This window comes from Coregonus clupeaformis, unplaced genomic scaffold (assembly GCF_020615455.1).
Source record: "Coregonus clupeaformis isolate EN_2021a unplaced genomic scaffold, ASM2061545v1 scaf0503, whole genome shotgun sequence".
Lineage (NCBI taxonomy): Eukaryota > Metazoa > Chordata > Actinopteri > Salmoniformes > Salmonidae > Coregonus > Coregonus clupeaformis.
Window position 1 is genome coordinate 70,001 of NW_025533958.1, and position 25,118 is coordinate 95,118.

The window sequence follows — 25,118 nt, forward strand, 5'->3', positions numbered from 1 at the left end:
TGGTTGCCCTTTTCTCATGGCAACGGGCCACAAATCTAGCTGCTGTGATGGCACACTGCGGTATTTCGCCTAACAGATATGGGAGTTTATCAACGTTTGATTTGTTTTCTAATTCTTTGTGGGTCTGTGTAATCTGAGGGAAATATGTGTCTACATTTGGCAGGAGGTTAGGAAGTGCAGCTCAGTTTCCACCTCATTTTGTGGGCAGTGTGCACATAGCCTGTCTTCTCTTGAGAGCCAGGTCTGCCTACGGTGGCCTCTCTCAATAGCAAGGCTATGCTCACTGAGTCTGTACATAGTCAAACAAAATCTTAATTTTGGTCAGGTATTCTGTGTACTCTCTGTTTAGGGCCTGATAGCATTCCAATTTGCTCAGTTTTTTGGTTGATTCTTTCAAGTGTGTCAAATTGTTATATTTATGCTTTCTCTAATTGTTCTGTCGTGGGGCTCTGTGGGGTCTGTTTGTGAACAGAGCCAGCTGGCTGAGGAGACTCTTCTCTAAATTAATCTCTCTGTAGGTGAGGGCTTTGTGATGGAATGTGTGGGCATCGCTTCCTTTTAGGTGGTTGTAGAATTTAACGGCTGTTTTCTGGACTTTGATAACTAGCGGGTATCGGGCCTAATTCTGCTCTGCATGCATTATTTGGTGTTTTATGTTGTACACTGAGGATGCTTTTGCAGAATTCCACAAGCAGAGTCTCAATTTGGTGTTTGTCCCATTTGGTGAATTCTTGGTTGGTGAGCGGACCCCAGACCTCACAACCATAGAGGTCAATGGGTTCTATAGCTGATTCCAGTATTTTTAGCCAGATCCTAATTGAGATGTCACATTTGATGTTCCTTTTGATGGTGTAGAAGGCCCTTCTTGTCTCTCAGATAGTGGAAGTAACATTTGGTGTTGGTGTTTAGGCCGAGGTAGGTATAGTTTTTTGTGTGCTCTAGGGCAACAGTCTCTCTATTTCTCTGTGTGCGACCCGACCTAGGCCTACTCACAGGGTGTAATGTTTTAATGTCATGTTTGCTGAAGCCCAGGCTTCTCTCCTTCTCAGCAGCACTGGTCAAATTAGGCCAGGAACTCTTCTCTTCAGGGAATGGAACACCAATAAAACACAGGCTGGATGGATGAGGCACAATGCGCTATTGAAACTCTGTTTTCTCTACAAATGACCTCTCTCTCTCTCTCTCTCTCTCTCTCTCTCTCTCTCTCTCTCTCTCTCTCTCTCTCTCTCTCTCTCTCTCTCTCTCGCTCTCTCTCTCTCTCTCTCTCTCTCTCTCTCTCTCTCTCCCTCTCTCTCTCTCTCTCTCTCTCTCTCTCTCTCTCTCGCTCTCGCTCTCTCTCTCTCTCTCTCTCCCTCTCTCCCTCTCTCTCTCTCTCTCGCTCGCTCTCGCTCTCTCTCTCTCTCTCTCTCTCTCTCTCTCTCTCTCTCTCTCTCTCTCTCTCTCTCTCTCTAGCTCTCTCTCTCTCGCTCTCGCTCTCTCTCTCTCTCCCTCTCTCTCTCTCTCTCTCTCTCTCTCTCTCCCTCCCTCCCTCCCCCTCTCTCTCTCTCTCTCTCTCTCTCTCTCTCATTAAAGCAGAGTGCAGACAGACTTGTTTAAACACCCTCCCCTGAATGTGGGTGTTACATTTTAATCACACAAGGCTGGAATTTCTGCAGCTGCTTGCAAAAGGCTCTCTGTTTACAAGATAGCACTGGTCGACAAACAGAGCCTGTCTATAGACTCTCTGACTCCTCTCTTCTCTTCACCCCCCTAGGTTACTGTAACTTAAAATAGGTAACTTGGTTGTTAAGTAGTTTCGTTAAGTTAGGTAGTTTGGTTAAGTTAGGTAGTTTGGTTAAGTTAGGTACCGTAAAACTTCAATTAATAACCTGGGAATTTATTTGCATAAATCACTGAACACAACATGCGCTTAGTAGAGACAGGCTTCTATTTGAGCCAAGCGTCTATTTTCTCAGGTTTGCTTATTTGCATAGTTAACAGTTTAATTCCAGAACTCACTTCCAGCATTTTAATAAATTTCTTCATTTCCTGCACTAATGTGTTATCATTAACACACTGTGTCACGTTTCTTTTTTCTTAGTATGCCTCTATACAAATAAATAAAAACACTTTTCCTTCACCAAATAATGATTCTCCTCTTAGACTGTGCATTTTTTCGGCAGTTTTATTTTCGCCACTAGAGGGCAGTTCATATTTTCGCCACTTATTTGAAACAGCCGTTTATTTGCTGAAATGTGTTGCCCGGCTATTAAAAGGGACAGGCAGCTATTTGAGACTATGTTTAATTGAAGTTTTACGGTAGTTTGTTTAAGTTAGTTAGTTCAGTTAAGTTAGGTAGTTCGGTTAAGTTCGGTGGTTTGGTTAAGTTATGTAGTTAGGTTAAGTTCAGTGGTTTGGTTAAGTTCGGTGGTTTGGTTAAGTTCGGTGGTTTGGTTAAGTTAGGTAATTCAGTTAAGTTAGGTGGTTTGGTTAAGTTCGGTGGTTTGGTTACGTTAGGTAGTTTGGTTAAGTTCGGTGGTTTGGTTAAGTGCGGTGGTTTGGTTAAGTTAGGTAGTTTAGTTAAGTTAGGTAGTTTGGTTAAGTTCGGTGGTTTGGTTAGTTCGGTGTTTGTGAAAAACTGAGTTTAAATGTATTTGGCTAAGGTGTATGTAAACTTCCGACTTCAACTGTATATACTATATATACATTTGCATTTACATTTATGTCATTTAGCAGACGCTCTTATCCAGAGCGACTTACAAATTGGTGCATTCACCTTATAGCCAGTGGGATAACCACTTTTTTTTTTTTGGGGTGGGTGGGGGTGGGGTAAGGGGGGGTAGAAGGATTACTTTATCCTATCCCAGGTATTCCTTAAAGAGGTGGGGTTTCAAATGTCTCCGGAAGGGGGTGAGTGACTCCGCTGTCCTGGCGTCGTATAGGGGACAAGGTGAGACCCATAGTGCTCTATACTATATATAGGGGACAAGGTGAGCCCCATAGTGCTATATACTATATATAGGGGACAAGGTGAGACCCATAGTGCTCTATACTATATATAGGGGACAAGGTGAGACCCATAGTGCTCTATACTATATATAGGGGACAAGGTGAGACCCATAGTGCTCTATACTATATATAGGGGACAAGGTGAGACCCATAGTGCTCTATACTATATATAGGGGACAAGGTGAGACCCATAGTGCTCTATACTATATATAGGGGACAAGGTGAGCCCCATAGTGCTCTATACTATATATAGGAGACAAGGTGAGACCCATAGTGCTCTATACTATATATAGGGGACAAGGTGAGACCCATAGTGCTCTATACTATATATAGGGGACAAGGTGAGCCCCATAAGGCTCTATACTATATATAGGGGACAAGGTGAGACCCATAGTGCTCTATACTATATATAGGGGACAAGGTGCCATTTGGGAGGCTGTCCTGATCTTCATATACAGTACACATGGTGCATACATATCAACATTCAGCCTTGTTGACTCAGTGGGTCAGATTTTTACTGCCATTCAGTTCTGTTGACTTAGTGGGTCAGATCTTTACTGCCATTCAGCCTTGTTGACTTAGTGGGTCAGATTTTTACTGCCATTCATACTTGGTCTTTGGTCAAATGTAATGCGCTATATAGGGAATAGGGTGCCATTCTCTGGTCTAATGTAATGCGCTATATAGGGAATAGGGTGCCATTCTCTGGTCTAAAGTAGTGCGCTATATAGGGAATAGGGTGCCATTTGGGACTCAGTCTATATCTCTACTAGCGAGATGCTGTAATCATTGATAGGGCTTCAGATTAGATGGCAGTCATAAACGTCTGCTGCATCTGTGTGTCAAGGCCTTCTGTGTATTGACGTGTGTGTGTGTGTGTGTGTGTGTGTGTGTGTGTGTGTGTGTGTGTGTGTGTGTGTGTGTGTGTGTGTGTGTGTTTGTGTTGAAATGTGACTGCGTGTTAAACATCTCACTGAATCAGCCAGTCCTCTGACTGCTCCTTTGAGAAATGTTTCTATCAATACGTTCCCATCAGAGGGATTACCTACAAAATGCTTCTAGTCAATCATATTCCCCTCAGTCAATATGGTGCTGTATCATATTCCCCTCAGTCAATATGGTGCTGTATCATATTCCCCTCAGTCAATATGGTGCTGTATCATATTCCCCTCAGTCAATATGGTGCTGTATCATATTCCCCTCAGTCAATATGGTGCTGTATCATATTCCCCTCAGTCAATATGGTGCTGTATCATATTCCCCTCAGTCAATATGGTGCTGTATCATATTCCCCTCAGTCAATATGGTGCTGTATCATATTCCCCTCAGTCAATATGGTGCTGTATCATATTCCCCTCAGTCAATATGGTGCCGTATCATGTTCCCCTCAGTCAATATGGTGCTGTATCATATTCCCTCAGTCAATATGGTGCTGTATCATATTCCCCTCAGTCAATATGGTGCTGTATCATATTCCCCTCAGTCAATATGGTGCTGTATCATATTCCCCTCAGTCAATATGGTGCTGTATCATATTCCCCTCAGTCAATATGGTGCCACATCATGGTCCCCTCAGTCAATATGGTGCTGTATCATATTCCCCTCAGTCAATATGGTGCTGTATCATATTCCCCTCAGTCAATATGGTGCTGTATCATATTCCCCTCAGTCAATATGGTGCTGTATCATATTCCCCTCAGTCAATATGGTGCTGTATCATATTCCCCTCAGTCAATATGGTGCTGCATCATATTCCCCCTCAGTCAATATGGTGCTGTATCATATTCCCCTCAGTCAATATGGTGCTGTATCATATTCCCCTCAGTCAATATGGTGCTGTATCATATTCCCCTCAGTCAATATGGTGCTGTATCATATTCCCCTCAGTCAATATGGTGCTGTATCATATTCCCCTCAGTCAATATGGTGCTGTATCATATTCCCCTCAGTCAATATGGTGCTGTATCATATTCCCCTCAGTCAATATGGTGCCACATCATGGTCCCCTCAGTCAATATGGTGCTGTATCATATTCCCCTCAGTCAATATGGTGCTGTATCATATTCCCCTCAGTCAATATGGTGCTGTATCATATTCCCTCAGTCAATATGGTGCTGTATCATATTCCCCTCAGTCAATATGGTGCTGTATCATATTCCCCTCAGTCAATATGGTGCTGCATCATATTCCCCTCAGTCAATATGGTGCTGTATCATATTCCCCTCAGTCAATATGGTGCTGTATCATATTCCCCTCAGTCAATATGGTGCTGTATCATATTCCCCCTCAGTCAATATGGTGCTGTATCATATTCCCCTCAGTCAATATGGTGCTGTATCATATTTCCCCTCAGTCAATATGGTGCTGTATCATATTCCCCTCAGTCAATATGGTGCTGCATCATATTCCCCTCAGTCAATATGGTGCTGTATCATATTCCCCTCAGTCAATATGGTGCTGTATCATGTTCCCCTCAATCAATATGGTGCTGCATCATATTCCCCTCAGTCAATATGGTGCTGCATCATATTCCCCTCAGTCAATATGGTGCTGCATCATATTCCCCTCAGTCAATATGGTGCTGTATCATATTCCCCTCAGTCAATATGGTGCTGTATCATATTCCCCTCAGTCAATATGGTGCTGTATCATATTCCCCTCAGTCAATATGGTGCTGCATCATATTCCCCTCAGTCAATATGGTGCTGTATCATATTCCCCTCAGTCAATATGGTGCTGCATCATATTCCCCTCAGTCAATATGGTGCTGTATCATATTCCCCTCAGTCAATATGGTGCTGTATCATATTCCCCTCAGTCAATATGGTGCTGTATCATATTCCCCTCAGTCAATATGGTGCTGTATCATATTCCCCTCAGTCAATATGGTGCTGTATCATATTCCCCTCAGTCAATATGGTGCTGTATCATATTCCCCTCGGTGACAGTTGTTGGATATTTAGTGTACATGCGCTTAGTTTGTAGTGTGTGTGTGTTTAGTTTGTGGTGTGTGTGTGTTTAGTTTGTGGTGTGTGTGTGTGATAAAGAGCGATAAAGTGATAGAAAGAAAGAGAACGAGATAGTTAGAGAAAGACAAACTTGAACAGAGGAACACTGTGCTTGCATCCCGATGCAAATAATGATCTCTTTCAATGAGCTCAGGATGGTCTCTCTCTCTTCCCCTCGTCTGTCTGTTATCACTCCTCCTTCCTGATGGTCTCTCTCTCTTCCCCTCGTCTGTCTGTTATCACTCCTCCTTCCTGATGGTCTCTCTCTCTCTTCCCCTCGTCTGTCTGTTATCACTCCTCCTTCCTGATGGTCTCTCTCTCTCTTCCCCTCGTCTGTCTGTTATCACTCCTCCTTCCTGATGGTCTCTCTCTCTTCCCCTCGTCTGTCTGTTATCACTCCTCCTTCCTGATGGTCTCTCTCTTCCCTCGTCTGTCTGTTTTCACTCCTCCTTCCTGATGGTCTCTCTCTCTTCCCCTCGTCTGTCTGTTATCACTCCTCCTTCCTGATGGTCTCTCTCTCTTCCCCTCGTCTGTCTGTTATCACTCCTCCTTCCTGATGGTCTCTCTCTCTTCCCCTCGTCTGTCTGTTATCACTCCTCCTTCCTGATGGTCTCTCTCTCTCTTCCCCTCGTCTGTCTGTTATCACTCCTCCTTCCTGATGCTGAGACAACTAACATCATCCACTTTGAATGGTTTTGCATGAACTAGCCCCATACTACACTATTTGCATTCATTTAGCATCTTTTTCCCCCTTCGGGGGACATTTGTGGTGTGTGTTGCATATTACATATTGAAATGTATTTTGTAATGATACACTTTCTAGAAAGACAATGTCATCATAGCAAAATTATGATTTTGTTTTTGTTTCTGTTTATGATGAATGATCTCATCTGCCTATACTACAGTTGGTTGTATCATAATGTTCTGTGTGTGCTGAATGTGGTGAACTTTTCTCAGTGGCCTATACATCTGATGTGCCATTTACATTTCCCCTTCCCTTTCATATTAAAAGACGGCTGTTTCTATTTGATCCATTGTTTGACTAAATGTTTATCAGTGTTGGTCAGTGTGTGGTCAGTGTGTGGTCAGTATGTGGTCAGTGTGTGGTCAGTGTGTGGTCAGTGTGTGGTCAATGTGTGGTCAATATGTGGTCAGTATGTGGTCAGTATGTGGTCAGTGTGTGGTCAATGTGTGGTCAATATGTGGTCAGTATGTGGTCAATATGTGGTCAGTGTGTGGTCAGTATGTGGTCAGTGTGTGGTCAATATGTGGTAATTGTGTGGTCAGTGTGTGGTCAGTGTGTGGTCAGTATGTGGTCAGTGTGTTGTCAGTATGTGGTCAGTATGTGGTCAGTTTGTGGTCAGTGTGTGGTCAGTATGTGGTCAGTATGTGGTCAATATGTGGTCAGTGTGTGGTCAGTATGTGGTCAGTGTGTGGTCAATATGTGGTAATTGTGTGGTCAGTGTGTGGTCAGTGTGTGGTCAGTATGTGGTCAGTGTGTGGTCAGTGTGTGGTCAGTATGTGGTCAGTGTGTTGTCAGTATGTGGTCAGTGTGTGGTCAGTATGTGGTCAGTGTGTGGTCAGTGTGTGGTCAGTGTGTGGTCAGTATGTGGTCAGTGTGTGGTCAGTGTGTGGTCAGTGTGTGGTCAGTGTGTGGTCAGTGTGTGGTCAGTATGTGGTCAGTGTGTGGTCAGTTTGTGGTCAGTATGTGGTCAGTGTGTGGTCAGTGTGTGGTAAGTATGCTTCCCTTCCTCTCCACTGAAGAGATTATCAACTGTTTCATCCTTTAAAATGTGTTCAGTCAGGACAAGGCAGTGCACCAGAGAGGAAGCTGGGAAATTCAAGTGTCGGTATCGGTGGAGGCTCCTCGTCTCTGATTCAGGAGGTCAGTAACCCCACCTCTACACCTAAACTCACCCCTTACTCGCCTTGTGACCCCCCCCCACAAGTTTAACCCCCCCCCACCACCCCAACCAGCCAATCAACTCTCCCGCCCCCTGAGGCAGTGAGTGACAGGGAGGATTGGGCTTACTAACAATAGCTGACTAACCATGTTTCCACTGCTTGGGTCCCTCCTCTCCTCTCCTCTCCTCTCCTCTCCTCTCCTCTCCTCTCCTCTCCTCTCTCTCCTTTCCTCTCCCTCCTGTCTCTCCCCTCCTGTCCTCTCCCTCCTGTCCCTCCTCTCATCTCTCTCTCTGTCCCCTCCTCTCCTCTCCTCTCTCCTCTCCTCTCCTCTCTCTCTCCCTCCTCTCCTCTCCTCTCCTCTCCTCTCCCTCTCCTCTCCTCTCCTCTCCTCTCCTCTCCTCTCCCTCTCCTCTCCTCTCTCTCCTCTCTCTCTCTCCTCTCCTCTCCTCCCTCTCCTCCTCCCTCTTCTCTCCTCTCCTCTCGTCTCCTCTCTCCCTCTCCTCTCCTCTCCTCTCCTCTCCTCTCCTCTCTCTCCTCTCTCTCCTTTCTTCTCCTCTCCTTTCTTCTCCTCTCCTCTCCTCTCATCTCCTGTCCTCTCATCTCCTGTCCTCTCATCTCCTGTCCCTCTCTCCTCTTCCCTCCTGTCCTCTCCCCTCCTGTCCTCTCCCCTCCTGTCCTCTCCCCTCCTGTCCTCTCCTCTCCTCTCCCCTCCTCTCCTCTCTCTCCCCTCCTGTCCTCTCCTCTCCCCTCCTGTCCTCTCCTCTCCTCTCCTCTCCTCTCCTCTCCCTCCTCTCCTCTCCTCTCTCTCCTCTCTCTCTCCTCCTCCCTCTCCCTCTCTCCTCCTCTCCCTTCCTCTCCTCTCCCTCCCTCTCCTCTCCTCTCCTCTCCTCTCCTCTCCTCTCCTCTCCTCTCCTATCCTCTCCTATCCTCTCCTCTTCCCTCTTCTCTCCTCCTCTCCTTTCCCCTCTCCTCCTCTCCTCTCCTCTTCCCTCTCCCCTCTTCTCCTCTCCTGTCCTCTCCCCTCCTGTCCTCTCCTCTCCTCTCTCTCCTCTCCTGTCCTCTCCTCTCTCCTCTCCCCCTCCTCCCTCTCCTCTCCCTCTCCTCTCCTCTCTCCTCCCTCTCCTCTCCTCCTCTCCCTCTCCTCCTCCTCTCCTCTCCTCTCCTCCTCCTCTCCTCTCCTCTCCTCTCCTCTCCTCTCCCTCTCCTCTCTCTCCTCTCCTCTCCTCTCCTCTCCTCTCCTCTCCTGTCCTATCTTCTTCCTGTCCTCTCTCTGTCCTCTATCTCCTGTCCCCTTCCTCTCTCTCCTCTCCCTTCCTCTCCTCTCCTCTCCCTCTCTCTCCTCTCCCCTCTCCTCTCCTCTCCTCTCCCTCTCCTCTCCTCTCTCTCCTCTCCTCTCCCTCTCCCCCTCTCCTCTCCTCTCCTCTCCTCTCTCTCCTTCCTCCTCTCCTCTCCTCTCCTCTCCTGTCCTCATCTCCTGTCCTATCTCTCCTGTCCTCTCATCTCCTGTCATCCTCTCCTCTCTCTCTCCCTCCGTCCTCTCCCTCCTCTCCTCTCCTCTCTCTCCTCTCCTCTCCTCTCTCTCCTCTCCTCTCCTCTCCTCTCCTCTCCTCTCCTCTCCTCTCCTCTCCTCTCCTCTCCCCCTCCGTCCTCTCTCTCCTCTCCTCTCCTCTCCCTCTCCTCCCTCTCCTCTCCTCTCCTCTCCTCTCCTCTCCTCTCCTCTCCTCTCTCCTCTCCTCCTCTCCTCTCCTCTCCTCTCCTCTCCTCTCCCTCTCCCCTCCGTCCTCTCCTCTCCCTCTCCTCCTCTCCTCTCCTCTCTCTCCTCTCCTCTCCTCTCTCTCCTCTCCTCTCCTCTCCTCTCCTCTCCTCTCCCTCTCCCTCCGTCCCTCTCTCCTCTCCTCTCCCTCTCTCCTCTCCTCTCCTCTCCTCTCTCTCCTCTCCTCTCCTCTCCCTCTCCTCTCCTCTCCTCTCCTCTCCTCTCCTCTCCTGTCCTCTCCCCTCCTCTCCTCTCCCCTCCTGTCCTCTCCCCTCCTGTCCTCTCCCTTCCTCTCCGTTCCTGCCGTCTCTGTAAAAGACAACATCCTCTTTGGCAGATAGAGAGGTGTGAGGTAACACTCAGCCATCAATACAATACAATAATGGATAAACTATACTATAGGATGGGGAGTTTGTCTGTACGTCATGTTCTACGTATAGAAAACTCAAGGAAACTGGAGCTACTGCTTTTAATGACTGTTGAGTTGTTAGCTATAGGATAGGTTCTTTAGGATAGGTTCTATAGGATAGGTTCTATAGGATAGGTTCTATAGGATAGGTTCTATAGGATAGGTTCTATAGGATAGGTTCTATAGGATAGGTTCTATAGGATAGGTTCTATAGGATAGGTTCTTTAGGATAGGTTCCATAGGTTAGGTTCTATAGGATAGGTTCTATAGGATAGGTTCTATAGGATATTTTCTATAGGTTAGCTATAGGATAGGTTCTATAGGATAGGTTCTTTAGGTTAGGTTCTATAGGATAGGTTATATAGGATAGGTTCTATAGGATAGGTTCTATAGGATAGGTTCTATAGGATAGGTTCTATAGGTTAGGTTCTATAGGTTAGGTTCTATAAGATATAGGTTAGATAATGGATCACTGCTATTGGATCATGTTCTTTTATCATTACTCCTTTAGCAAGCTTTGTTTTTCATGTTTATAATTCACAGCTGTCATACCCCATACCAGGGGTCCCCGACTGGTCCCCGACTGGTCCCCGACTGGTCCCCGACTGGTGGCCCGCGGGTGGTTTTATTTGTCCCCCCCATGTTTTTTGAGCAACAAAACCCATAAAAATAAAATAATATTGTCATGAAAAAATGTAAAAACACCAGGAAGTCAGCTCCAAGTGATTTTAATTTTGGGAAATCTGTTCCCAAGTATTTCAACGCATAAGAGAGAGACACACGTGATCATATACAAATGTAAGCAAGGTTTGAAATGATTATGTGTCACTCAAATATTATATCTGTTTGGGCTTCTTGTGGGCGATTTGCAGTCTACAAATTATGTGTAATTATGTCCCGGCCCCCGACCATCCACTCAATGAAGAAATCGGCCCATGCCTGAATCTAGATGATGATCCCTGCCCTATACTATAGCTACCAAACTCACTCACTGTCACTATAGTTGAATGGTCCTATTTCACCAATGCTAATAAGTCACTTTGCTTTCAAAAGAGACCACATTTACTCCCAACACTTACAGCAGCAATTTTAAAAAATCCTCATCTTAGATTTAGCAAATATCCCTGATAGTGCTGCGATAATTAGTATGTCAACTAGGACAGTGATAATACCTGATAATATAGTCACACTTTTGCACTCCCAACACAACACATTTGTTTTGAAATAAATGCCATAGTAAAAGATCTGCTGGATGTGGTAGTTGTCATTTTACGATAGAATGTTTAGAAGTATGTGTTGAGAGGTTACTATAGTTTGTTGTTTGTTCCTGCCACACCTCTGAATCATAAATTAATGATTGGCTTGGAACAGCAGGCCTCTCTTCTACCCCCTCCTCACAGAGACAGAACGAGAGAGAGAGAGAGAGAGAGAGAGAGAGAGAGAGAGAGAGAGAGAGAGAGAGAGAGAAGAGAGAAAGCTGACTCTTTTTGGGCCTGAGTCAGTCTCAGAATTCCACATCCATGTGAAACACCATTCCCCACCTCCCCACTAGAAACCACACCATAGGGACACCCACCCCATCCTCCCCCACTAGAAACCACACCATAGGGGACACCCACCCCATCCTCCCCCCACTAGAAACCACACCATAGGGGACACCCACCCCATCCTCCCCCACTAGAAACCACACCATAGGGGACACCCACCCCATCCTCCCCCACTAGAAACCACACCATAGGGGACACCCACCCCATCCTCCCCCACCTCCCCACTAGAAACCACACCATAGGGACACCCACCCCATCCTCCCCCACTAGAAACCACACCATAGGGGACACCCACCCCATCCTCCCCCACCTCCCCACTAGAAACCACACCATAGGGACACCCACCCCATTCTCCCCCACTAGAAACCACACCATAGGGGACACCCACCCCATCCTCCCCCACTAGAAACCACACCATAGGGGACACCCACCCCATCCTCCCCCACTAGAAACCACACCATAGGGGACACCCACCCCATCCTCCCCTAGAAACCACACCATAGGGGACACCCACCCCATCCTCCCCCACTAGAAACCACACCATAGGGGACACCCACCCCATCCTCCCCCACTAGAAACCACACCATAGGGGACACCCACCCCATCCTCCCCCACTAGAAACCACACCATAGGGGACACCCACCCCATCCTCCCCCACTAGAAACCACACCATAGGGGACACCCACCCCATCCTCCCCCACTAGAAACCACACCATAGGGGACACCCACCCCATCCTCCCCCACTAGAAACCACACCATAGGGGACACCCACCCCATCCTCCCCCACCTCCCCACTAGAAACCACACCATAGGGGGACACCCACCCCATCCTCCCCACTAGAAACCACACCATAGGGGACACCCACCCCATCCTCCCCCACCTCCCCACTAGAAACCACACCAAAGGGGACATCCACCCCATCCTCCCCCACTAGAAACCACACCATAGGGGGACACCCACCCCATCCTCCCCCACCTCCCCCACTAGAAACCACACCATAGGGGACACCCACCCCATCCTCCCCCACTAGAAACCACACCATAGGGGACACCCACCCCATCCTCCCCCACCTCCCCCACTAGAAACCACACCATAGGGGACACCCACCCCATCCTCCCCACTAGAAACCACACCATAGGGGACACCCACCCCATCCTCCCCCACTAGAAACCACACCATAGGGGGACACCCACCCCATCCTCCCCCACCTCCCCCACTAGAAACCACACCATGGGGACACCCACCCCATCCTCCCCCACCTCCCCACTAGAAACCACACCATAGGGGGACACCCACCCCATCCTCCCCCACCTCCCCACTAGAAACCACACCATAGGGGACACCCCACCCCATCCTCCCCCACTAGAAACCACACCATAGGGGACACCCACCCCATCCTCCCCACTAGAAACCACACCATAGGGACACCCACCCCATCCTCCCCCACCTCCCCACTAGAAACCACACCATAGGGGACACCCACCCCATCCTCCCCCACCTCCCCACTAGAAACCACACCATAGGGGACACCCACCCCATCCTCCCCCACTAGAAACCACACCATAGGGGACACCCACCCCATCCTCCCCCACTAGAAACCACACCATAGGGGACACCCACCCCATCCTCCCCACTAGAAACCACACCAAGGGGGACACCCACCCCATCCTCCCCCCACCTCCCCACTAGAAACCACACCATAGGGGACACCCACCCCATCCTCCCCCACTAGAAACCACACCATAGGGGACACCCACCCCATCCTCCCCCACTAGAAACCACACCATAGGGGACACCCACCCCATCCTCCCCCACTAGAAACCACACCATAGGGGACACCCACCCCATCCTCCCCCACCTCCCCACTAGAAACCGTCAGTGTTCAGAGTTTCCCTATAGCCCTTTAGTCTCAGTCAGTGTTCAGAGTTTTTTAGTGAGAATGTAAGAGAATCATAAACAGGAAATTAGTCAGGATATTATTCAGGATAAGGTAAAGGGGGATACCTAGTCAGTTGTACAACTGAATGCATTCAACTGAAATGTGTCTTCTGCATTTAACCCAACCCCTCTGAATCAGAGAGGTGCGGGGGGCTGCCTTAATCGACATCCACGTCATCGGCGCCCGGGGAACAGTGGATTAACTGCCTTGCTCAGGGGCAGAATGACACATTTTTACCTTGTCAGCTCGGTTACTGGCCCAACGCTCCTACCCGCCAGGCTACCTGCCGCCCGTAATTAAAATACGCCTTCGAGTCAACTTAATTATTAGAACAAATTCCCTCCCACACACATTAGACAGAAAGACGACCTCCTGGACGACACAGCTAGGGTTTGAAAACACTCTTCTAGGTTGTAAAATAAGGCAGTTAAGCTACGTTCCGAATGGCACCATCTTCCCTATGAGCCCTGGTCGAACGTAGTGCAATATATAGGTCATAACATGAACCATGAATAGGTTGGGGACAGTAAGTGACTCATGTCTCCATATTGAAATCAGTGATTGGTGTTGATGGAATGGTATGGTTTTATCATTTGGTCTATTGAGACAGCGTGGAGACTGTATGTACCAAGTATGAGCTTGGAGACATGATAAATACTATTATGACGTCACACGTGAAGATGGCTGACAGTCAGGCAGAACCCAGGTGAAGTGAACCAACAGTAGGCTTCTGTCCATAATTAATGAAATGTACCCATTGATTCTTGAAAAATATAACTTATATATGCCTCATGAGCTTAGTTCAACTGTCGTCCCCCATCAGAACCCAAAATAGAAGCTTGTTTTACTCCAATGTTTGTCAACAAAGTAAATGTAAACAAACACTGTATATCCTCAAAACATGGTTGAAACTATAATGTTGATATCATGGATGGTCAATCCTTCATCCATAGCTTTTTAGAGTGGTTACATTTCTCCATCCCCATCCCTCATATTCTCACCGAAAAAGTGACAGGCAGGACACTTTGTTATTGTTTTTAACTGCGGATTGGCCCTTTAATGGTACATTCAGTACTCATAAAGGCAGACACACAGGGAGGCAGGTGTGAGATATGAGGAACGGAAACATTGAGAGATGTGACAAACGGTCAAGTACTATGACGACGTCACACATCATTAAGGGGACAGACAGACAGACAGACAGACAGACAGGCAGGCAGGAGGACAGACAGGCAGGAGGACAGGCAGACATGAGGACAGGCAGACAGGAGGACAGACAGGCAGGAGGACAGACAGACAGGCAGGCAGGAGGACAGGCAGGCAGGAGGACAGACAGGCAGGCAGGAGGACAGACAGGCAGGAGGACAGACAGACAAGCAGGCAGGAGGACAGGCAGGCAGGAGGACAGACAGGCAGGAGGACAGGCAGGCAGGAGGACAGACAGGCAGGAGGACAGACAGACAGGCAGGCAGGAGGACAGACAGGCAGGAGGACAGACAGGCAGGAGGACAGACAGGCAGGAGGACAGACAGACAGACAGATAGGCAGGAGGACAGACAGGCAGGAGGACAGACAGACAGGCAGGCAGGAGGACAGACAGGCAGGAGGACAGACAGACAGGCAGACAGGAGGACAGACAGGCAGGAGGACAGACAGGCAGGAGGACAGGCAGGAGGACAGACAGACAGACAGGCAGGAGGACAGACAGGCAGGAGGACAGACAGACAGACAGGCAGGAGGACAGACAGGCAGGAGGACAGACAGACAGGCAGGCAGGAGGACAGGCAGGCAGGAGGACAGACAGGCAGGCAGGAGGACAGGCAGGCAGGAGGACAGGCAGGCAGGAGGACAGGCAGACAGGAGGACAGACAGGCAGGAGGACAGACAGACAGGAGGACAGACAGGCAGGAAGGAAGACAGGCAGGAGGATAGACAGGCAGGAGGACAGACAGGCAGGAGGACAGACAAACAGGCAGATAGATGAAGTAGGCTCCTGCTCACTAGATGTTAATTCCTTCGTGCTACATTCAATACTGATAAAGGCAGACACAGGCAGGTAGACAGACACACATTGCATTTATTGCAGAGCTAATCTCTACCGTCTAGCCCAGAGGTAAGCTAACAGCCCATCAGGATCAGCGTAGTGAAGTGGTGTCAGAATTAACAGACAGGAAATCAATGTGCCTCTCTGCCTGTCTGTCTGCCTGCCTGTCTGCCTGTCTGTCTGCCTGTCTGTCTGCCTGTCTGTCTGTCTGCCTGTCTGTCTGCCTGTCTGTCTGTCTGCCTGTCTGTCTGCCTGTCTGTCTGCCTGTCTGTCTGTCTGCCTGTCTGTCTGCCTGTCTGTCTGTCTGCCTGTCTGTCTGCCTGTCTGCCTGTCTGTCTGTCTGTCTGTCTGTCTGTCTGCCTGTCTGCCTGTCTGTATGCCTGTCTGTCTGCATGTCTGTCTTCCCACAGTAGTTTAAATCACATAGTTTAAGCTGTAGGTTTTGTCTGAGACTCCTGATCACGTAGCTGTAGGTTTTGTCTGAGACTCCTGATCACGTAGCTGTAGGTTTTGTCTGAGACTCCTGATCACGTAGCTGTAGGTTTTGTCTGAGACTCCTGATCACGTAGCTGTAGGTTTTGTCTGAGACTCCTGATCACGTCTGCTTCACACGTTCCTGGCTGTAACACTGGAATGTGTGTTACGTTTTCATTGGACCTCATTAAGCAGAGGTACTGAACCAGTTAGTTAGTTAATAGGACAGGGTACTAGAATGACAAATATCATACTGAACCAGTTAGTTAGTTAGTTAGTTAGTTAATAGGACAGGGTACTAGAACAAACATTATTATACGTACCAAAGTACAGGGCTCACTTGAAAAAGAGATGTACTGTAAATCTCAATGTGACTTCTCTGGTTAAATAAATATTTAAAAAACGTATTTTAGTTTCTATAGTCAGAATGCTTTATAGAGCTTTACAGTGACGTTTTGGTAAAGTTTCTTTGCCCATCATGTAACAAAAAGGTTCACATTTGTAAGTTTCAGAGGTTTAGTCAATGCTTGCTGTATAAACTGGCTGCCTTGCTGTACAGTGTGTCGTTCAGCAGACTTAAAGAGGAAAGATAACCTTGGATGTAGAAGAACTCACAATGTATTATTGTGGGTCAAATAGCTCACTGATGTGAAAAACACACAGATTCCACACTGCTCTGAAAGGAAATGTATTGACGAGAAGCTAAGAAGTCTCCTGGCCATTATCCTGCAAACCAACACGCTGACCTTAATACAACATCTAATGGAATGCCCACTCTGACCTTAATACAGCATCTAATGGAATGCCCACTCTGACCTTAATAAAACATCTAATGGAATGCCCACTCTGACCTTAATAAAACATCTAATGGAATGCCCACTCTGACCTTAATAAAACATCTAATGGAATGCCCACTCTGACCTTAATAAAACATCTAATGGAATGCCCACTCTGACCTTAATAAAACATCTAATGGAATGCCCACTCTGACCTTAATAAAACATCTAATGGAATGCCCACTCTGACCTTAATAAAACATCTAATGGAATGCCCACTCTGACCTTAATAAAACATCTAATGGAATGCCCACTCTGACCTTAATAAAACATCTAATGGAATGCCCACTCTGACCTTAATAAAACATCTAATGGAATGCCCACTCTGACCTTAATAAAACATCTAATGGAATGCCCACTCTGACCTTAATAAAACATCTAATGGAATGCCCACTCTGACCTTAACACAACATCTAATGGAATGCCCACTCTGACCTTAACACAACATCTAATGGAAGGCCCACTTTGACCTTAATAAAACATCTAATGGAAGGCCCACTCTGACCTTAATAAAACATCTAATGGAATGCCCACTCTGACCTTAATACAACATCTAATGGAAGGCCCACTCTGACCTTAATACAACATCTAATGGAATGCCCACTCTGACCTTAATAAAACATCTAATGGAAGGCCCACTTTGACCTTAATAAAACATCTAATGGAAGGCCCACTCTGACCTTAATAAAACATCTAATGGAATGGCCTTTGAAATGTCCTATGAACAACGGAATTTAAAAGAGGAAAAAACATGTTTTCATTTCTTTAGAAATGTCTTTGATAGTTGAGGTCAGTCTCCTTTCCTCAGACAGACATTCTTCGTGGAATGGCCAGGGTCTTTCTTTTGCTGGTACTGGTGCTTGCTGCATCCATCTGAGGGCAAGTTATTTCCTGTGTCATTTAGTTTGATTTCATTAGATAGCAGACAGTCCATGCTTGTGTCCATCTCAACCCGTCTGTAGAAGATTAAGAGAGGAAGACATTATGCATCAATGAGTCCTTTTGTTTAGGAAATATTCCCAGTGGAATCTCTGAGCCAGTCGGGAATAGTTTGTCTTCAGCAGGCTTAGTGTGTTACAGTGTGAACTGGAAGGCAGCTGAACACCTCAGAGTGAAAGTACAACGCTTAGTGTGTTACAGTGTGAACTGGAAGGCAGCTGAACACCTCAGAGTGAACGTACAACGCTTAGTGTGTTACAGTGTGAACTGGAAGGCAGCTGAACACCTCAGAGTGAAAGTACAACGCTTAGTGTGTAACAGTGTGAACTGGAAGGCAGCTGAACACCTCAGAGTGAACGTACAACGCTTAGTGTGTTACAGTGTGAACTGGAAGGCAGCTGAACACCTCAGAGTGAACGTACAACGCTTAGTGTGTTACAGTGTGAACTGGAAGTGAAAAGGTAATAAGGAGAGGACACACTAGTTGATTAATGCCATTGAAGTCATATCCATTTGAACTGTAATAATGAGGAATCCTCCCCCAAGCCTGGACCTCTGCTGCTCCACCGCCAGGATCAGGAAAGCAATCAGTAAATTCAGATTGAAAGTGTAGTTAGAATCAATACAAACCAGATATAGTTCCTAACGTGCTACATAGATCCCCTGGTGTTAGAAGGAAACAGTTGGACTTCCTTTCTTTGTTTTCCCTGGTCAGATAGCACGGAGGAATAACATTGCACAAACTGCAATGGTGTAATTTTTGCGGGGCTTGGTCCCCCTCCATGGGGACATAAGGTGTATATTTTGATTCACCCTCAACTGTGTGAGAAATAAAGATAAAGATGAAACCTTTTAATATAAATTATAATGCATTCTGATTAATTTTCTCCAGGTACAATACCTGAGGGGGGCCAAAGATGTGGACATATTTAAAAACCGTTTTAGCTTTGCTGCTTTTCCTTAAGTTGCTTTTTAGTCGTTCAGTTTTCATTGTTATTCTTATGGTTTTAATCCTCTTTTGTTAGTTTTTTAGTAAATATTTCAGTTTTTAATTTCATTGTTTTTATTTGTTTTTTCCTGTGAAGCACATTGCGTTTGCATTCCATGTCTGAAATGTGCTGCATAAATAAGGCTTGATATTATTTTATTAGAATACAAACACATTTGATCTCCCCCACCCTCTTGCATCAGTTGGAAGCTCTGGTGGCTCGTCATAAAATAATGATATGACTGAGTAAGACCTAGTGGCTAGGACTCCTCTATAGCCAATCATTATTTACTCTCCCACTAAAACACTGTAGCCATCTCCATCAGCCATCTCCTTCAGCCATCTCCATCAGCCATCTCCATCAGCCATCTCCATCAGCCATCTCCATCAGCCATCTCCATCAGCCATCTTCATCAGCCATATCCATCAGCCATATCCATCAGCCATATCCATCAGCCATCTCCATCAGCCATCTTCAACAGCCATATCCATCAGCCATCTCCATCAGCCATCTCCATCAGCCATCTTCAACAGCCATATCCATCAGCCATCTCCATCAGCCATCTCCATCAGCCATATCCATCAGCCATATCCATCAGCCATATCCATCAGCCCAGGACCTGATCCCATTCTCCCTAAATAAGGCCTAATGACGATTTGTTTTCCTTATCAATTTAATTCACAGCCTATCAGAGCTCCTTTCTGACAAATGTCCGGTCGGCTGTAGTAAGAGCCACATTCGCTGGGAGTAGAGGAGAGAGGATTATTCAGACCGCCTCACATGGGAGAGGAAAAATCTATATTAGCCCCTATGGAAGAAAAAATAAAAGACAAGAGAGGCCAATGGAGGACTATGTAATTCTGGAGGGAAGGAGGGAGTCAGCACTTAAAACAATGGTCAACAGTGGTCTTGTCTTAAAACAATAGTCAACAGTGTTCTTGTCTTAAATGGTCAACAGTGGTTCTGTCTTAAATGGTCAACAGTGGTATTGTCTTAAAACAATGGTCAACAGTGGTCTTGTCTTAAATGGTCAACAGTGGTCTTGTCTTAAATGGTCAAAAGTGGTTTTGTCTTAAAACAATGGTCAACAGTGATCTTGTCTTAAAACAATGGTCAACAGCGGTCTTGTTTTTGGCGTCAAGCAGACCCAAGTGGCCCAGGAAATGGGGTCGGACTCTCTCTCTCTCTCTCTCTCTCTCTCTCTCTCTCTCTCTCTCTCTCTCTCTCTCTCTCTCTCTCTCTCTCTCTCTCTCTCTCTCTCTCTCTCTCTCTCTCTCTCTCTCTCTCTCTCTCTCTCTCTCTCTCTCTCTCTCACTAATAAACATTTATAACAGATAACTAAGGAAATGAGGGTTCACATGGCCCTCCGACCGGCTGCAGTGCTCCGTCACGCCTAGATCTTTATGTGTGATCCCACTAGTGTAGGCTAGGATTGATTTCAATTCCTCGATTGAGCAGAAACATTAATTAATACATCACGCCCATTCCTGTAATAAATTAATGATGATTTTGTCAATCTTTGTGAAATGAAATACAAATATTGTCTCTGCTGCAAACCCAAGTCTGTGTGTTTAAGAATGCTGGCCTGGCAAAGGGGATCCTCTTTTATCAGCTGATGAAATGGGTGCTGTGAAATCTAAGAGGAGCTTGCTGACACTCTGTTTCTGTTTGGGACTGACCCACATCCCCTGGCCCTGTGGTAGGATGCTACTTACTGCTCTGCTTACTGCTCCTGGGCTGTTTCCCAAATGGCACCCTATTCCCTATACTGTATAGTGCACTACTTTTGACTAGGGCCCATAAGGCTCTGGTCAAAAGTAGTGCACAGTATAGGGAATAGGGTGCCATTTGGGAAACAGAACCTGGATTTCTCAGTTGGTCAGAGATCACTAAGGGATCGCACTAACCCTCATATGATTTGTATGAGGTGACGATAAGTGAGTGGTGGGCTATGTAGCCTGATATGGGTAAGGCCTCAGGACAGGCTGGCAGTTCGTCAACAGTATTAATCCTACAGCCTGTAAAATCCCATAGTGATGTGATGTTCATGGTGACACTGCTAGCCACACTGCTAGCCACACTGCTATGCTAGGCTAGCGTCAGTTGACACTGCTAGCCACACTGCTAGCCACACTGCTATGCTAGGCTAGCGTCAGTTGATACTGCTAGCCACACTGCTAGCCATACTGCTATGCTAGGCTAGCGTCAGTTGACACTGCTAGCCACACTGCTAGCCACACTGCTAAGCTAGGCTAGCATTAGGTGATACTGCTAGCCACACTGCTAGCCACACTGCTAGCCACACTTCTATGCTAGGCTAGCGTCAGTTGACACTGCTAGCCACACTGCTAGCCACACTCCTAAGCTAGGCTAGCATTAGGTGACACTGCTAGCCACACTGCTAGGCGAGGCTAAGGCTAGCGTCAAGTACATAGGGGGGTGACACACCGCTTTTCCTCTTTAATAATTCAAAGACCCCAGCCATCAATGAGCAAATTAAATAGGTGCTCTTCAGTTTCACTAATTTCATTATGTGTCGACTGAATCTTCTAGAAAACATCAGTCACGGTTGCTGTAATGTAACCTACTTTACTTTCTCAGCTTGACTTGTGACAACAAAGGCAAGAGTTTAGCCTGCACATGTTGAAGAACTGGGGGGTTCTAAGATAACATATGGAATTGTCTTAACACAATTTATCAACACTTGTTGGATAATGCGTTACTTGTTGGATAATGCGTTACTTGTTGGATAATGCGTTACTTGTTTGAGCAATTAGTCTTATGGTCCAAAGACTCACAGTGTTAACTCTACATAACAAGATGCAGAGCAGGTTGGAACGAGTCCAAAGCTGTTCTGTTGGTGCCGTGTCTGAAGATACTCTCTACAGATCTTTGAGTTACACACGGCTGATGTATGACTTAATACAGGAGCGTTAAACCAGGGCCGAAAATACTTGCACAGTGATGTGACATCTCTACAACCACTGCTGCCCCTCTCACATCTCTACAACCACTGCTGCCCCTCTCACATCTATACAACTACTGCTGCCCCTCTCTCACATCTCTACAACCACTGCTGCCCTTCTCACATCTATACAACTACTGCTGCCCCCTGACATCTATACAACTACTGCTGCCCCTCTGACATCTATACAACTACTGCTGCCCCTCTCACATCTATACAACCACTGCTGCCCCTCTCACATCTATACAACCACTGCTGCCCTCTCACATCTATACAACTACTGCTGCCCCTCTGACATCTATACAACTACTGCTGCCCCTCTGACATCTATACAACTACTGCTGCCCCTCTCACATCTATACAACTACTGCTGCCCCTCTGACATCTATACAACTACTGCTGCCCCTCTCACATCTATACAATTACTGCTGCCCTCTGACATCTATACAACTACTGCTGCCCTCTCACATCTATACAACTACTGCTGCCCCTCTCACATCTATACAACTACTGCTGCCCTCTCACATCTATACAACTACTGCTGCCCCCTGACATCTATACAACTACTGCTGCCCCTCTCACATCTATACAACTACTGCTGCCCTCTGACATCTATACAACTACTGCTGCCCTCTCACATCTATACAACTACTGCTGCCCTCTCACATCTATACAACTACTGCTGCCCCTCTGACATCTATACAACTACTGCTGCCCTCTCACATCTATACAACCACTGCTGCCCCTCTGACATCTATACAACTACTGCTGCCCCTCTGACATCTATACAACTACTGCTGCCCTCTGACATCTATACACTACTGCTGCCCCTCTCACATCTATACAACTACTGCTGCCCCTCTCACATCTATACAACTACTGCTGCCCCCTGACATCTATACAACTACTGCTGCCCCTCTCACATCTATACAACTACTGCTGCCCTCTCACATCTATACAACTACTGCTGCCCCCTGACATCTATACAACTACTGCTGCCCTCTGACATTTATACAACTACTGCTGCCCCTCTGACATCTATACAACTACTGCTGCCCCTCTCACATCTCTACAACTACTGCTGCCCCTCTGACATCTATACAACTACTGCTGCCCCTCTGACATCTATACAACTACTGCTGCCCCTCTGACATCTATACAACTACTGCTGCCCCTTTGACATCTATACAACTACTGCTGCCCCTCTGACATCTATACAACTACTGCTGCCCCTCTGACATCTATACAACTACTGCTGCCCCTCTCACATCTATACAACTACTGCTGCCCCTTTGACATCTATACAACTACTGCTGCCCCTCTCACATCTATACAACTACTGCTGCCCCTCTCACATCTATACAACTACTGCTGCCCCCTGACATCTATACAACTACTGCTGCCCCTCTCACATCTCTACAACTACTGCTGCCCCTCTGACATCTATACAACTACTGCTGCCCCCTGACATCTATACAACTACTGCTGCCCCTCTGACATCTATACAACTACTGCTGCCCCTCTCACATCTATACAACTACTGCTGCCCCCTCTGACATCTATACAACTACTGCTGCCCCTCTGACATCTATACAACTACTGCTGCCCCTCTCACATCTATACAACTACTGCTGCCCCTCTCACATCTATACAACTACTGCTGCCCCTCTCACATCTATACAACTACTGCTGCCCTCTCACATCTATACAACTACTGCTGCCCCTCTGACATCTATACAACTACTGCTGCCCCTCTCACATCTATACAACTACTGCTGCCCCTCTCACATCTATACAACTACTGCTGCCCCTCTCACATCTATACAACTACTGCTGCCCCTCTCACATCTATACAACTACTGCTGCCCCTCTGACATCTATACAACTACTGCTGCCCCTCTCACATCTATACAACTACTGCTGCCCCTCTGACATCTATACAACTACTGCTGCCCCTCTCACATCTATACAACTACTGCTGCCCCTCTGACATCTATACAACTACTGCTGCCCCTCTCACATCTATACAACTACTGCTGCCCCTCTCACATCTATACAACTACTGCTGCCCCTCTGACATCTATACAACTACTGCTGCCCCTCTGACATCTATACAACTACTGCTGCCCCCTGACATCTATACAACTACTGCTGCCCCTCTCACATCTATACAACTACTGCTGCCCCTCTGACATCTATACAACTACTGCTGCCCCTTTGACATCTATACAACTACTGCTGCCCCTCTCACATCTATACAACTACTGCTGCCCCTCTGACATCTATACAACTACTGCTGCCCCTCTGACATCTATACAACTACTGCTGCCCCTCTGACATCTATACAACTACTGCTGCCCCTCTGACATCTATACAACTACTGCTGCCCCTCTCACATCTATACAACTACTGCTGCCCCTCTGACATCTATACAACTACTGCTGCCCCTCTCACATCTATACAACTACTGCTGCCCCTTTGACATCTATACAACTACTGCTGCCCCTCTCACATCTATACAACTACTGCTGCCCCTCTCACATCTATACAACTACTGCTGCCCCCTGACATCTATACAACTACTGCTGCCCCTCTCACATCTCTACAACTACTGCTGCCCCTCTGACATCTATACAACTACTGCTGCCCCTCTCACATCTATACAACTACTGCTGCCCTCTGACATCTATACAACTACTGCTGCCCCCTGACATCTATACAACTACTGCTGCCCCTCTCACATCTATACAACTACTGCTGCCCCTCTGACATCTATACAACTACTGCTGCCCCTTTGACATCTATACAACTACTGCTGCCCCTCTCACATCTATACAACTACTGCTGCCCCTCTCACATCTATACAACTACTGCTGCCCTCTCACATCTATACAACTACTGCTGCCCTCTCACATCTATACAACTACTGCTGCCCCCTGACATCTATACAACTACTGCTGCCCTCTCACATCTATACAACTACTGCTGCCCCTCTCACATCTATACAACTACTGCTGCCCCCTGACATCAATACAACTACTGCTGCCCCTCTCACATCTATACAACTACTGCTGCCCTCTCTACATCTATACAACTACTGCTGCCCCTCTGACATCTATACAACTACTGCTGCCCCTCTCACATCTATACAACTACTGCTGCCCCTCTGACATCTATACAACTACTGCTGCCCCTCTGACATCTATACAACTACTGCTGCCCCTCTCACATCTATACAACTACTGCTGCCCTCTCACATCTATACAACTACTGCTGCCCCTCTGACATCTATACAACTACTGCTGCCCCTCTGACATCTAT

General features: G+C 47.0%; 1 protein-coding gene across 4 annotated transcripts in view; it reads left to right on the forward strand.

Moving 5' to 3' along the window:
* LOC121584473 (AT-rich interactive domain-containing protein 3A) overlaps nt 1-25,118 on the forward strand; it is a 225,725-nt gene that overhangs the window by 16,831 nt on the left and 183,776 nt on the right. For 2 of the 4 annotated variants that reach the window (XM_041900362.1, XM_041900361.1), the window contains one exon: nt 7,798-7,881. The exons of the other annotated variants lie outside the window; for them this stretch is intronic. In XM_041900362.1, the coding sequence (XP_041756296.1) occupies nt 7,798-7,881 (84 nt within the window). The remainder of the gene's footprint in view (nt 1-7,797; nt 7,882-25,118) is intronic. 4 annotated transcript variants of the gene reach the window in all.